Genomic DNA, 15,118 nt, shown 5'->3' with positions numbered 1-15,118 from the left:
TTCATGCATAAATTCCTGATTTGATTACTGTGAGTTACTTTTACATATCTTTCTGTATTGCTTTCCACTGGCTAACAAACAGCCCATTACAAGTGATGAAATCTCTCTCCAACTCCAGTAATAATAATTTAATTGTTTTTAAATGTTTTATTCCTTGGCACAAGGCAGCAACAGACTCTATTTTGCCACCAATACCATGCGGTTTGGTTGTCATTGTTCAGTGATATGGAAAGATATTTAACAGTAACTTGCAAAAGTCAACTCAGGAATACACACACGAAAAACATCTTATCACTGAACTGTCAAATCTACACACACACACACATACACACACACACACAAACACACACACGGTGCATAGCAAAGCACAGATAACAAAGGCTCAATTACAATTTCAAGATAAATAATGTCCTAGCAAAAGTACCTCTGCCACCTATCATAAATATAAACATAGGACAATACCAATGGTGTGAGCAGACCCACCGGGATTGTGCGGTGAAGACTGAGGAGGCTGGGCTGGTGTGGAGGATGGGGTGCTGGTCACTGAGGCTGGTGATGTCATTGTGCCCCCTGGAGTGCTGCTCCCTGCAGGTGTTCCTACAGGTGGCGTGGCAGCAGATGGGTTGCCAAGGTAGATCTCCGCTATTTTGTTTAGCTGTTCCCGCAGGAGTCTAGTGAGAGTCTGCGTCCACTCTGTTGAAAAAAGTAAATAAATAAATCAAACAAATAAATAGAAAGAAAATATACCAGACTGAAATCCCATATAAAAACCCGCTATGCCTCTATTCACAACAGGAATAGAAATACAGACGAAAGGGTTCTCAGTTTTCAGTTCATTTAAGTTTAGTTTTATGACATGGAGGGAACCATCACCTTGTGTTTTGGCATCATGCATGTCAAACAGTTCCTGTGTTACAGTGCCTGCTGTAAGTGTACGAACACAGTTTGCCTACCCTGTGCAATGTCTGGCTGCTGTCGTTTCTTGATTTTTGATTCTGCTACTTTTGACTCTTGATAAGCAGATGTCATTTTGATAAACCACGTTGCCCTCAGCATGGGGACTGAGTACTCACACAGCGTCAGGAACATGTCTTCCCGTTTGCTGAAGATTGGAACCTGAAAGATGAGGAGTAAATTACAAAATTAAAATACTATGAAAATATCAAAGAAAATGGCAGTTCACAGCATGAATTATCATAATAACTTGAATGCACCACACTTCTTATCTTGCAAAGTACAGAAAAAAATACACCCAGTGAACATAATGATCATCAATATATTTACATGAGTGTATAAATAAAAGACCATAACTACTAATGATATTATGTTGAAATTCAAATTTGGCAATGCTGAATTCCAAATAAAACTTACCTTTTTAGCCAGTGAAGTCAAAGGCTTGGATCCCGCAAGGTCCTTAAACCAAGCTTCAATTGCTGCCTTGGATCTTGGTGTCACAAGCCAAAAATTATCTTTAATATTAATTTGCTGCTTCTTCCTGGCTGTGTCTGGCAGCTGGTTGCACTCTGCCTTCTTCTTGAGGATGGCATTAAAGTAATTTGCAACCTAAAAAAAATGTGTATTATTAGTTGAGAGAAAGTACTAATGAACTAGATACATTTTGAAAAATGTGTATGAAAGTAAATTGTACAACTGCAAAAAGTTACTGTTAAAACATATTTATGTGTTATTGTTGTACTGTTGCTGAGTTACAAGATGCCCAATGCTGTCTTTTTTCCTTTAAATGGGGTATGGCCTTCATTGTCATGTGTAACTTATCTTCATATCTGTGTACCATCACTTCATTACTTTCTTGGTGATGGAAAGATGGGGCAGTTTAAATGGAGTCTATCACGAGATGTCACTTCTGCATCCAACTCTCAAGCATGCATTCAATCACAGTGAATTACCTTTCCTGCTGTGAGAAACTGTAGTATACTACTTGGTCCAACTCGAGGCTGTGACAAAGCTGCCTGGGGTTAGAATCACATCAATGTAGCTCACTACTGCTGTGTATAAATATTACTGTGCACACACAGCAAAATACAAGTGGAGTCACTCTGCCAATCTGTGCATTTCTAGTTTATCAGATAAACTCAAAATGCATAGTACATAGTATACAAATAAATATGTGCATACCTCCTTGCTCTTATAAACAACTTACACTTCTACATGGAATGACATCATGAAAATTTACTGACAAGTCATCAGTAAGCATAAATTTTTAAGTATTAAACAACAGAAGTGGGTACTGCTTCCAAAAACAATATGTCATAATACATTAGCATTAAAAAGTCCCTCTGAGGTGGGAATGATTATTAGGTGGTTATATACTGACTGCTGCACTTCACAGTTGATATTTCAAGCAAGAATTAGGTTAATCAAAGTAAAATGGTACATTTTCAAAAAAGTAAGAATTATGCAAAGGAAGAAAAGTAGAAACAATATATTATTCAATAATCCATATTGTGCATCAATGGGGAAGTGTAACTGTTTTACTGCTGAAATATATTATGCTATGATTTTCATAATAGAGAAAAAGAAATGCACAACTGCTGAATGCACATTTGAGATCTTTAATAAAAAAGGATTGGTGTGAGGGTTACACCTGGTGATACAAATTCTTCTTGAGACATTCCACTGCAGAGGTTTTGCCATGCAATAGGATCAGATCCTAATAAACATAAATGCAATCATGTCTACAGAAGACAGTTTCCTCATTTCTGCTGATTTTCACTCCACTCGTACATTTAAAAGCATCCAGATTAGTTTTATCACAGGTCCTGTATTTTGTAATAAATCACCTCATATGATGGTAATGCTTTGAACAATCTTGTAAAATCAATCTTGGTAGTTCTTTCAATATGATAGCAATGGAACTGATTCTTTACATATAAACACCACAAAATTTGTCACTACTCAACCTCATGAATTTGTTGCAATCTATCAATAGCCACTTATCACACACAAGTAACTTATTGTCTAGTAAAACACCACAGACATTCACATACCTTGGCTGGAGTGATGGAAGTGTTCTGAGCACTGCTGTACTCATCCTGAATCTGAGGCCGGTGAGTGAATCCCTGCTTCACACTCACATCATCTAGCTCATCCTGAAATCATGGCAATATTCAATGATCAAATGCTAAGGCAGTATGTATACATTTTTCTTCAGTATACAATGCAGTAAGAGTTCATTTCCAGAAAACCATTACAGAATATGTGAAAACAGAAAAATACAAATATGATTGGAGTGGTTGGCATACATAATGTATGTACCTTTCCTATTCCCTTGCTGTGTTAACTGACCCTGAGAGCAGCTCTGAGTGAGTGAGAGTCCTCTGCCATCATTATGTATTATGTAAGGATGAAAAGGAAGGAAAAAGATTCAGAAAAAAAACTAAGAGAAAACAAGAAAATAATAATGTAATAAACAGGAGATATACGAGTAATAACAATTCTGTGAGAGGAAATGATATATTGCTTCCTTGATTAGAGCAATGGATCTTACATGAATCAGTCTACAGATGGTAATGGTTTGTGATGGGCATGTTTTTAATCTGCAGATCACATTAACAAGAATAACTGAGGTATCAGTTATGGTCATAATTTATATGCCACTTTGGTCAAAACTGAGATAGCAATGTCTTCCCCACCTATGGGTCTCCTGAATTCATGTTGTGAGTGTATTTATTCCCTCAGCTGACTCTTTTCACGGTGATTGCCATACAACCCAGTAAAAGCTGGTCTTTCTGGCCCACATGTGAAGTGCTGTATTTTCAATATTCAGAAGTGGAAATAAGTGCCTCTGTTCCTATAATGCCACACCTCAGCCATTAACAATACAGTTAGGGGAGACAGGATACACCAACAAGGGAGCTTCAACTCCAAGTGGTTGGCCCTGTGAGCCAATCAGCACAAGGTTATGACATCTGAGCCAGTGAGCACCCACATCCCATGCTGTGCTGTCAGCAAGGCAATGATCGGTAGCTAGCTAGAAAAAATGTTTATTGATAATACAGATTGACCATCAACACTGGTATCATTTAATCCAGAACCTTATTGAATCTGGCAAGTTTTCAGCTGACTATAATTTCCATCTTTTACACATGGTGTGGCCATGTCATTACTTCACTGAATGTGGCTGCAGATGACACTACAATCATAGCACAGTCACTGTTCTGCATGCACTATATTGAGGAGAGGATATCAAAGTACATAACAGGAATTTTGTACATATATCTTATGCATTAACATCTGGAAAGTTATACTGGCAAAATACTATTGCTTTGTTGTCTGTGGAAAATGTTAGGATACAAATGTAGCAACAAAACAGGACTAATGTGGTAAGAAAAGCAACAAAATGTACTCTACATGTGTGGAAGAGTTGAAGTCATCATAATCATTATCATGATCAAATAAAGAATGAATAATTAACAAAAATTTCCCAACACAAACACCCCATCCTAGCCCTGCAAGTGTCTGCACCACCCACACACTCCTCCAGGCCCCATGAATGTCTGTGCCACCCACACACACTCCTCCAGGTCCCACTAACATCCAAACCACCAATGAAAGTTGAAGCTTGCCCAGTCTCTCAAACACACAGACACCAGCCCCATAAACATACATACAACACAACACATCATCAGCATATATAAAACATACTGTTGGCATACCATCAGTAGACTCTATTCAACATTCTTCATAAGTTTCAGTGCTTTTGTATACCTCACTGTCCACCAAAGTCACGTTACAATAGGGGTTGTTGATAAGCTACTATGAGGTTGGGGGGGTTATACCTGCTGGCCTCTCCCTCTTGGCACACCTGCAATGGGCTGAGTGTGGGAATGCGATAGGCTCAGGTTCTACCTGGTTACATCCAAGTGACTTTGTGTGGATGCCTGAGTGACTCTGCTGGCAAGTGAGTGGATGGAGGGTGCTGCACTTATGACTCTGTGCTCTGCCTGGTGTAAGTTTTGGTGTCTTGTTCTAGTGAGGAAATATAAGCTTGTGCTGTGATTGCAGTTTTCATGTCCTTGCCTCGCACTCCACTATACCAATTCCTGTTTGTTACTTCCACCTGCATCGTAGTGCCTGGTGACGGAGTGAGTGCTGTCCTGACTAACCCTACGTGTGAGTTGCTGCCTGCCCGGGTAAAAATGTTACTATTGGCTGGTCAGCTGTGGACAGCAGTGTAAATGGTGGGTGCCGCAAAAGTTGGTTTAAAGTTGTTACGTTTGTTGTGTTTTATGCTATAATTGGGTGTTTTATTTTATTACATTATTTCTATGTTTCTCAGAGCTATTATTTTTTTATTTTTCATGTTATTTATTTTCAAGTGAACGAATCGCACTATGGAAATAATAAGAATGCCCAAAACACTAAAACAGCAAAATGTCTTATCTTTTATCATGTCCTTCATTAATCTGATATTTATTCCAAGAAAATCATTAGTTAAGAACTCTCTCCATCTTGTGATGAGTGAACATGTAGGTGTGAACATCGCAGCATAGTTTTTGTGTAACGTGATACTTAGATGGCGGAAAGAAAAGAAAAGAAAAGAAAGGAAAAGAAAAAAAAAAGTGGCACTCGTGGAAAATTGGAGTCCCGGGCTGAAAAAAGTGTCCTCGCGCTCAAGAACGTATAAGAGTTGTTTAGGGCATCGAATTTTCGCATAAAACAATGATATGAAGTCTGTGTCACCTTCGTAATACCCTGAACAAACATACAGGTCAAGACGGCTGTCACTAAGCCAAGGATCGGACCTGGTGGCGATGAGGAACACAATAATACTTAATACATGGACTTTACTGCCACCATTCTACGTTTATATTTTAAAGCATGACTTGCCGTACCTCTTTTTGTTTGGCATCTTGTGGATAGACGTCTGGAGGTCCTAGTTTTTGACGTTTGAGGGGACGCTTCTCGGCTGACGCCACGGCCATCATCTTGGCGGATCTTGATCTTGATGCTACAGGTCCTAATCTTGATATTTAGTGCTCGGGATTACTTCTGAGCCAGGCCTTTGTATCAGCAACTCCTGTAGGAAAAAAAAAAAAAAAAAACGGCGAACAGAAAACAGACACCATCTTCAACACCACTAATTCCTACATCTTGTACACCACATTAATTTCCTCTTGGAGCTCCTTCGCAGCCTCAACCATTCTTTTATTCGTCTTTCCACAGTGCCAGCAGGAACGCCATCTATTCCCTTCCTGTCTTCTCCACTCTGACATTCCCTAATTCCCTCAGCACCACTTGCATCATCTCGTTCCTGTCTCTGGCATACTTCACAGACCGAGGAGTTGTGTTGTGGTGGGACGCTCGTCTTCCTGACGAGACTCCAGGCTGGCACTGCTGGGAATCCTACTATAATATACTTCTGACTCTCACAAGAACTATTTTTAAAGGTCACAAATTATTTGTCGGGTTCTCAAGTGTGTTTCTCTGTTAATAATATAGAAAGCTTGTTAATTTCCCACTACAATAAAAAAAAAAAATAAATAAATAAAACCCGTGTAACTTAGGGCCATATTCTGAAACATTCATGCGCCGCACCCCACTGCATTCAAAATGCTCTAGTTGAAGTTACATGGGGTTTTGAGGGTGTTTTTACGGTTGCATTGACATATTAACACGATTTTCACATTATTGGCAGGAGAAACAATCTTGGAAACCTGTCTAATAATCTCTGTAGCCTTTGAAAATAGTCGTGGTGAGAGCAAATCGTAAAAAAAAAAAAAAAAGAAGTCCTGGTGTAGCGTAGAAGCATTTCAGAATATGGGTTATATGATAACAAGCTGAATGAGAAATAAACGTGATAAAAGATATACCGCATTTTTCTTACGTCTACCCTTATGAGGTCCCATGTTAGGTGACGTTTTCTTAGGACGAAGCTGGCGACTAGAAGGGATTCTGTGATTTGATACGTAATACACACTATGAAGTAAAGTGACATGTTTACTAGTGTTTTACAAGCATAAACACAGTCACATCCGTTCAATCTGACGGCAACACTTATTCTGGTATATAACGGACACTATGACAATCAGAAGAGCTCGCATATGAGGAAACAAGGAAGAATTAAGGGGAAGATAAAATAATTAAGAAGTCTGCCGGCCAGAGGTAAAACCAAAGCTGAGTTCCGCATGGTTTATCGAAAAGAAGGAGGCTGTCATGTTGGTGAACACAAGCTCACTTGATTCAGATTGGTTCAGAGGGCTTCACAGACAGCTTTCTAGACTCAGATCACTTTGTAATTAATTTTCTATGTGGCGATTTTTAATGTCTTAGGTCAAGTGTTTGTAATCCTTTTACTTTCCTTTGCTGTTTCTTTTCCAGGTGTCTCTGCTGAAGCTAAGACCATGGCTCGCTCCTTGGTAAGACAAAGATAACAGCAACTGGCATAATTATTCCGAGAAGCTTCGAGTGTTGAACAGTGGAAAAGGTTTTCAATAATTGTTTTTACATCTAAAACTATGATTACATCACGCAAGTTAATCCTTACTGAGCGTAATAATATTAAGCCACACTATTCTAAATAAGTGAAACACATAGAAACTTAATTAATATACTGTCTTTTTTTTCATTAATGAGTATCAGTGATGAATACTATGAACATTTATATGAATCCAAAGAAGGACTTTTTTTTTTTTTTGTATTTCTTTCAAGTAACTGTGCTTCCTATTTACTCTTCATCAGCCGTTCAAGGTACACACTAGATGGTCTGAAATTACCACACACACTAGCTTACACGTCAGGGCAGAAAACAAACGTCGAACACTTAAGTCAATAATCCGTAAAAGACTTCCCTAAGTGGGCCGGCACGTGGCCAAGAATCGCCCTTCAGAGTTAGTAAAAATACACATTCTCTCTCTCTCTCTCTCTCTCTCTCTCTCTCTCTCTCTCTCTCTCTCTCTCTCTCTCTCTCCAGTTTTCATACACTAAATTTCTTTGTAAGATGAAGAAAAGGTAAATAAGATAAGCCTGTAAAAAAAAATAATGACCAAAGTAGGAAAGAATAAATTAACATCTCGCTTTCGTCATATCAGTTCGGTCCTATTTATAATTAAAAAAAGACCGCATCTTATCGTGGAATGGAAGTCCGCTAATGAATGAAGCCGAGCCGATCCACTGGTGTTGTGAGCGAGCAGAGGAGACATGGAGTGAGCGAAGATGAGCAGTAGACTAAGAATCAAAGGCGACGGGAGGAGAGTGGCATTAAGTAAAAGCAGAAGAGAGGCGGAGCGAGGATAACGAGATGGTGGAGGTGAAGCGTTAACGACCCCGGCACACCCCAGCTCCCGTGACTCCCGCGCCCAGTGAGGCACGAGGAGTACGCGGAGCAATAACATATTGATACTGGTGCCGTGCAATACAGAGCGGAGAGTGTAAATCCGTCACTCAGCATCGATCATTTGTGTAAAAAATAATGAATGAAGAAAGAGAGAGAGAGAGAGAGAGAGAGAGAGAGAGTAAGAGCATTTCAGTTGAGCCTATTCTGCCCTGGTTCGTGTTTGCTGCGGTGACACGGTGCCGCACTGAGTGAAGATTGCGTTCATAATCACTTATCGGGGGTGGAGTGGGGAAAGGAGAGTCAGGAAGTGAGGATATTTATATTATTTGACATAATATTTGATAGCATGTCAACTTTTGTGTGTGTGTGTGTGTGTGTGTGTGTGTGGGTGGGTGTTGGATCAGTGACAGGTGGCGCTGGGGAGTTACCACGGCGAGCGGCTGGCTGGCTGCAGTGTTTTGGTCAGCACTGGTCAATCTTGCCCTACACGCTCTATTAACCAGTGTTTCCGTCTTCCCGACACCTTCTTCCTGCACCAAGCACCGTCAAGCATCACCAGAGAGGCACGAGTACGTAAGGTGAGTCCAGCGGGGCCAGTCTCTCCTCAGTCAGCCTTACTGCCTTCACAACACCCTAATCCTCCCTCTAGTGTCTTGTATTCGTTTATTTAGGATTCATTATTCGTTATTTAGTTTTTTTAGGGGTTAATTATTTATATTTAGGTTTTGTTTACGTCTGAGTCTGGAAAGAGTTGGAAATTTATTCAAATATTTAATGTTCGCCAATATGTAAACAAGCTGTCAGCTGTGTTATTAGCCATTATTTGCCTCATCTCTCACTTATTGTAAGCCTAACATATCACAAGATGGATCCACATGTCTAGGCTTCATATCCGCTGGTCAGATATATCCGTCATTGCCTGGTTTTGGTGTTATATAGGAATAAATAAGGCAACATGGCCGCCGGCTCCCCCACTAAGGTCGCCGCCGACGGCCGCCATGATGGACTGGCACCTGTTCCGGCTTGTTGGTTCCAATATTTTTTTTTATTTTTCTGAATTAATTTATTTGGCTTGTATAGTAAGATTTTATGGTTTCTAAAAATATTTCGTTGCTTTTGAAGTGTTTTTCTTGCTTCAGTTAAGTAAATGTGCTGAATTTGGTGTTGTTTTTTATGTAAATAAGGGGCAGTTTGTACGGTGAAATTTACCCAGCCTGGTTTTTGGCTTTTTTATTTGAGGCTTTAATGAAGATTTTATTGCTTCAAAAAATCGTTTATGATTTTTAAAGTAAGTTGCGTTCCTGTTGAGTTAAGTATGTGGAATTTGAATAGGCTTATTGTCCCTTTGAAAGTGGTGATTTTGTCATTTTTTAGCTTCTTTATTTTTTTATTGTAGCTTGTAACTAAGTGTGCATTATTTTAAAAAATAGTTCAGATTTTTTAAAATGTCTTTTTACCAGTGTAAAGTGGAATAGGTGGATTTTTCAGTGTTTTTAATGGTGTCAAAATTTCCAACACTTTTTCCATATTTCACATAATATTTCTTTATAACTACTGAGACTGGAGGTGTTTTGATATTGTGAATATTAATTGAAGTAATTATCAAGTCAGAATATATAATGCATTCGAGCCTAGCTTCATTTTTTCTATGGGTCAATTTCAAAATGAAATATGTTACGTACGTATGGCAGCGGGGCGCCGGCACCTCGCCTGTGACGTCATCAAGGATTCGAGACCCGGTCTGCTCCAGTGTCTCCTCAATATTTACCGTAATTTCCAGTGTTTTCCAAGTGTTTCCAGCTGTTTCTAAAGTCAGGCGTGTAGATAATTGTAGTAGAAGGAAGAAAATAAGAGAAATGAAAGAGGAGAAGGAAGAAATAAAAAGAAATGGAGGAGGAGGCAAAACAGGTAAACAATATTTAGCTTAGTTTCCCTTGCTGCGCTGCAGTTCTCTGTAATATTTGGTGTGTTTTAGGTGTTTTATGTGTTTAGGATGTATGTAGGAATGTTGTGGGGTGTTTAGAGTGTGTTTTGGTGGTGTTTAGGTATGTTTTGGGTGTATATTTGCTGTTATCATTGTGTTTTGGGTGAATTTTGGGTGTTTTAAATGTGGTTTAGGATGTTTTTAGTTATATTGTAAGTGGTTTGAGTCGTGTGGGGTGTTTTGAGTATATTGTGGGATGTTTTTGTGTGTTATGGGTGTGTTTGGGGGTATATTGAGGTGTAGTGAGTTTGTTTTTGGGTTTATTTTCTGTTTTAAGTGTTTCAGTGAGTTTGGGTGTGTGTGTCAGGTCTTTTGAGGTGTATTTGATTGTGTGCAAGTAGTTTTGGGTCTTTAAGGGTGTGTTTGTGGCGTGTTTGTGGTGTTGAGTGTTGCTTTAAGTGTGTTTTGGATGTTTTGATGTGTTTTGGGTGTGTTTGATGAGTTTTGGGGTGTTGTAGTGTATTTTGGGTGTTTTAAATCTTTTGAGTGTGTTTGGATGAGTTTTAGGTATATTGGGGTGCTTTGAGTGTGTTTTGGATAAATTTAGCGTGGTTGGGGTGGGTTATTTGGATGTTTTTAGATGTTACGGGGTGTTTTGAGTGAATATTCAATATTTGGTTGTGTTTAGGTGAGTGTAGTGGGTATTTTGGGGTGTTGTGATGTGTTTTGGTTGTGTTTTGGATGTTTTGAGTGTATTTTGAGTGTGTTTTGGTAAGTTTTGTTGCATGTAGGGATGTTGAGTGTTATATATATATATATATATATATATATATATATATATATATATATATATATATATATATATATATATATATATATATATATATATATATATATATATATATATATAATGGGAAGGCAATGAGAAGAGGGACAAAAGAACATGGGATGCACCGCCTGTGTTCATACCGGGATCTGATGTCAGTTCTTGTGAAGGGCCAGAATGCATATTCCTGAAGTCTGGAAGGAGTCGTCCGCCAGCCTGTATGAACACTAGGCTGTAGCTCCAAAACTAACTATAGGATTCTCTCTAAAATAGTCTCATTGAGATTCTCGCACAAAATTACCTATACGTAACTTAATCTAACCTAACCTAACCGCTACAAGAGTAAATGGGCCGAAACATTACCAGACTTTGGGAATATGCCTCCAGAGGGATACGGGTTAAGGTCGCTTCACACACATCAGTGCCGTATTCGTAATTTTACTTTAATGATTTTCCTCAGGCTGAACGCCTCATGCAGTTGACACTCTCTGAGAGACGCAAAAAAATAATCAATGGGAACATTCTTGTAGCAGAAATCCTGAACTTGTACCCGTGGATTCAGACTTTTGATGGCGTAAGTGTGTATGTATGTACACTTTATGGATTTTGCTACATATTGTTACTAATTGTCAACTTTATTTGTAGGGCTATAATGTATATAGCTATTTATATTTTATAGTAGGTAATTGATATTTAACTACTGGTACTTCCATTCTCCCTCTCAGGCTCAAAGGCCTCAGTGATGGGAGATAAGCACTCATAACTAAGTACAGTTATTGCAGATGCTCATCTCTGTAACCTTCACTTATAATTATTTGATGCTTATATCTTTACAGATAATCAAGGAGTTCCTGAGATTAGAACCACAAGCGGATGAACCAGACCCAAGAGTAGCAGTTTTGAAAGGGCTGGAGAAATATAGGCTCCCAATAATTGCCATTCTCAAAAAAAGAAAAGCAGTTCCTCTGTATATGGAAACCTTACTTGAACTCTATGGCCACGATGAAAGTCAATGCGAGTAATGTCTAGTTCAATTTGTTCATTTCAGTAGCTGGTAGCAATTTAATATATATATCTTTTCATCATTAGCAATGCATCTTTCACTTTTATAAGCCTAGTTTTCATGAAACTATGCTGCATGCAAAAACCAAACATTGTATTAAGCATGGCCTATCTAACTGTAATGCTTGCACCAATTTCTATAAAGGTACTAATTTAATTGTTAAATTCCTGCTCTTCTATCAAATTTTTGGCTGAGTCCTATGGCTAAATAATTGTTTGCAGCATAAGTGATGTTAAAGATTTTAATAGGTGTAAAGCATTCTCTCTCTCTCTCTCTCTCTCTCTCTCTCTCTCTCTCTCTCTCTCTCTCTCTCTCTCTCTCTCTCTCTCTCTCTCATAAGGAAAAACATTATTTCTAGTGTAAATAAACCCAATAGGCTGTCCAATTTGAAATTTAAAATGTAAATATTATCAATCTTTTTAGAAATGTTAGCTGCATCCTCTTCCCTTGCAGTCCAATAAGACAGGTCACTAATTCGTGTGGAGATAGAATTCTTGGAGTCACCTTTGTCGGCACTAGCGCAAGTGCAGACAGTCTGATAAAGGTTTCTTCCATGGTTGTGATGAAGTTCAGGACTTCTCACACTGTTTTGGTGGATATGATGAGAAGAATCGGGAGTTCGGAACATCAGTGCGTTATGTCGGGGCATGTAGGTTTGGCTGGGGTTTTCTTTCTTTCTTTCTTTTTTTTTTTTTTTCGATCAGTACTCATCATATTCTTACGAGGACTTGCTAGACAAAGCATTATTGCATTATGATATCACCCAAATAGTGTCTCAAGTAAAAAACATAACCGCATACTCATATAAAAGATTTGCTGCTGTGACACAAAGTACAAAAATCATTAGTATACTGGTCGTTCTGAGCATTCAGTCAAAATGCTTGTCATTCATATAATTAGTAGAACCATCAAGGAGCTTTATTTTTGTTAATTCTTATGTGATAAAGCAATAATTACAGGAGATTTTTAAAAGATTGGTACTCAAATTAGTGGACTGTCCTATTGGATGTGACCATATCTTCACTTTTTCCTTACACAGTTAATTTTCTTTTGCTTATTTGATTTTACTTATTATCATAATTATTTATTTATATATTTATTTATTTGCACCAGATGCTTGCTTAGTTATATTGGGGTTACTTCACCTGCTTGGAGAAAGGAAAGACTCCATTTTTACTAAGGTTAAATTTCAGTACCTTTGATTTTAGAGTGGTGTGTATATATTGAAATTTCTGAATATATTATCACCTTAAGATATACATCTACATATAAATTTTATTTTAATGTCAAAATGTTATTGTTTACACTATTATTTCTTCCTTAAGGTACCAGAAGAAGAACTAAGAACAGGGCAGTCTAGTGTGTATTTGATGGTGCACCTGTAGCTGAACCAACATGTATTTCTATGGCTGTAGTCTCATTGGTAGCAGGGCTTTATGTTTAATATTGAACACCCAAAAAATTGTGAACATTTCCTCCGTTTCACAACATCCCATCTCTTAGGTATCAAGTATGACAAAGGTAACACTTCAAAAACAAAATCTCTACTTGTAAAACTCAATGAAGTAAAGACAGAATTGAGCTACAAAAATGCATAAATCTGCTTCCAAATATATTCAACTCCACACATAATGCCTCTCTCTCTCTCTCTCTCTCTCTCTCTCTCTCTCTCTCTCTCTCTCTCTCTCTCTCTCTCTCTCTCTCTCTCTCTCTCTCTCTCTCTCTTTCTCTGTCTCTGTCACACACACACACACACACACACACACACACACACACACACACACACTAGTCAATTACTAGTTAAAGATTAATCAGTGAAATAAATACATAACATTATGTTAATAAGTTTTCTAAAAGGAAAAGGAAATACTTGTACTTCCCCTTCCCCCCAACCCAGTATTCATGAAATCTTACTGAATTGTTATCTTATGTTATATATATATATATATATATATATATATATATATATATATATATATATATATATATATATATATATATATATATATATATATAATAAATGGAGAGTAGACTCTCTCTCTCTCTCTCTCTCTCTCTCTCTCTCTCTCTCTCTCTCTCTCTCTCTCTCTCTCTCTCTCTCTCCAAATTGGGAAGTATTCTTCATGTACCATATGATGCATATATATATATATATATATATATATATATATATATATATATATATATATATATATATATATATATATATATATATATATATATATATATATATATATATATATATATATATATATATATTTTTTTTTTTTATGCATTTTTTAACTTTTTTTTTTTTATTTCTCTATGTTATTGCAAGTGATACATGAAGCTTCTTTATTACTGTTCTGAGCATTTCTGTAGATTTGTTTAGTTAGTATATCCCATAGAAATACTCATTTTCTTTTTTTGTGTGGCTTTAAAGGATTAATGGTGACATATGGATATGATCTGGGTTAAAAGCTTGTACAAATAAGGTTAAATGTCTATTTTTGCACTGGTTGTTTCCCTAAGTTTCTTAAAAGTACTGTGATATAATGATTAACAGTGGACTAATTAATTATTCTTTACAGGGTCTGTAACTCCTTATATTTAATTTATGTTAACTTTACTTACATATTTTTTCCTTTAGTCTATGAATGGGAGGAAGGTTTAATATTCATATCTTAAGAGATGCTTACTTTCTTTTCCACATTGCAAGTTTTTGTGATTAATACTCACAAATGTGTATTATTTACTTAATGGCTTGTCAAAACAGGTTGTTTTTGTGTTGCTTTTTTTTTTCTCATGCTAGGATGAAGTGTTACTAATGGAGTTTATTTTTTACATCTGTTTTATATATCATTACAGTTTTGAGGGGAGCTTTCTGTTAAATGTTCAAGTGAAAAGCATATTATACTATAGATGATAAAAATTATAGTGTTTATTTTTTTACTTATTTTTTTAATGCAATGAAATGGAGGGAACATTTAATTGTATATGAATATATTGAATTTATTATCTATTCTTTCC

The 15,118-nt window shown here is 37.2% G+C and overlaps 2 protein-coding genes across 2 annotated transcripts in view; one reads left to right on the top strand and one right to left on the bottom strand.

The window, feature by feature from the left end:
* The window catches only part of LOC135108470 (mediator of RNA polymerase II transcription subunit 12-like protein), a 48,113-nt gene extending 40,476 nt beyond the window's left edge, over positions 1–7,637 (bottom strand). The window contains 5 exon segments of the mRNA XM_064019510.1: positions 484–693; positions 954–1,116; positions 1,372–1,563; positions 3,009–3,110; positions 5,856–7,637. Coding sequence (XP_063875580.1) covers positions 484–693; positions 954–1,116; positions 1,372–1,563; positions 3,009–3,110; positions 5,856–5,948 — 760 coding nt within the window. The 5' untranslated portion in view covers positions 5,949–7,637.
* Positions 7,638–11,511: 3,874 nt separating this feature from the next.
* LOC135108477 (uncharacterized) lies at positions 11,512–13,887 on the top strand. Its single transcript, XM_064019533.1, has 3 exons — positions 11,512–11,620; positions 11,883–12,064; positions 13,435–13,887. Exons 1-3 carry the CDS (start codon positions 11,519–11,521, stop codon positions 13,451–13,453), a joined length of 303 nt encoding a protein of 100 aa, XP_063875603.1. The 5' UTR covers positions 11,512–11,518; the 3' UTR covers positions 13,454–13,887.
* Positions 13,888–15,118: the final 1,231 nt, after the last annotated feature.

The sequence above is a fragment of the Scylla paramamosain genome, chromosome 17, assembly GCF_035594125.1.
Source record: "Scylla paramamosain isolate STU-SP2022 chromosome 17, ASM3559412v1, whole genome shotgun sequence".
Classification (NCBI taxonomy): domain Eukaryota; kingdom Metazoa; phylum Arthropoda; class Malacostraca; order Decapoda; family Portunidae; genus Scylla; species Scylla paramamosain.
This window is presented reverse-complemented; position numbering and strand designations above follow the sequence as displayed.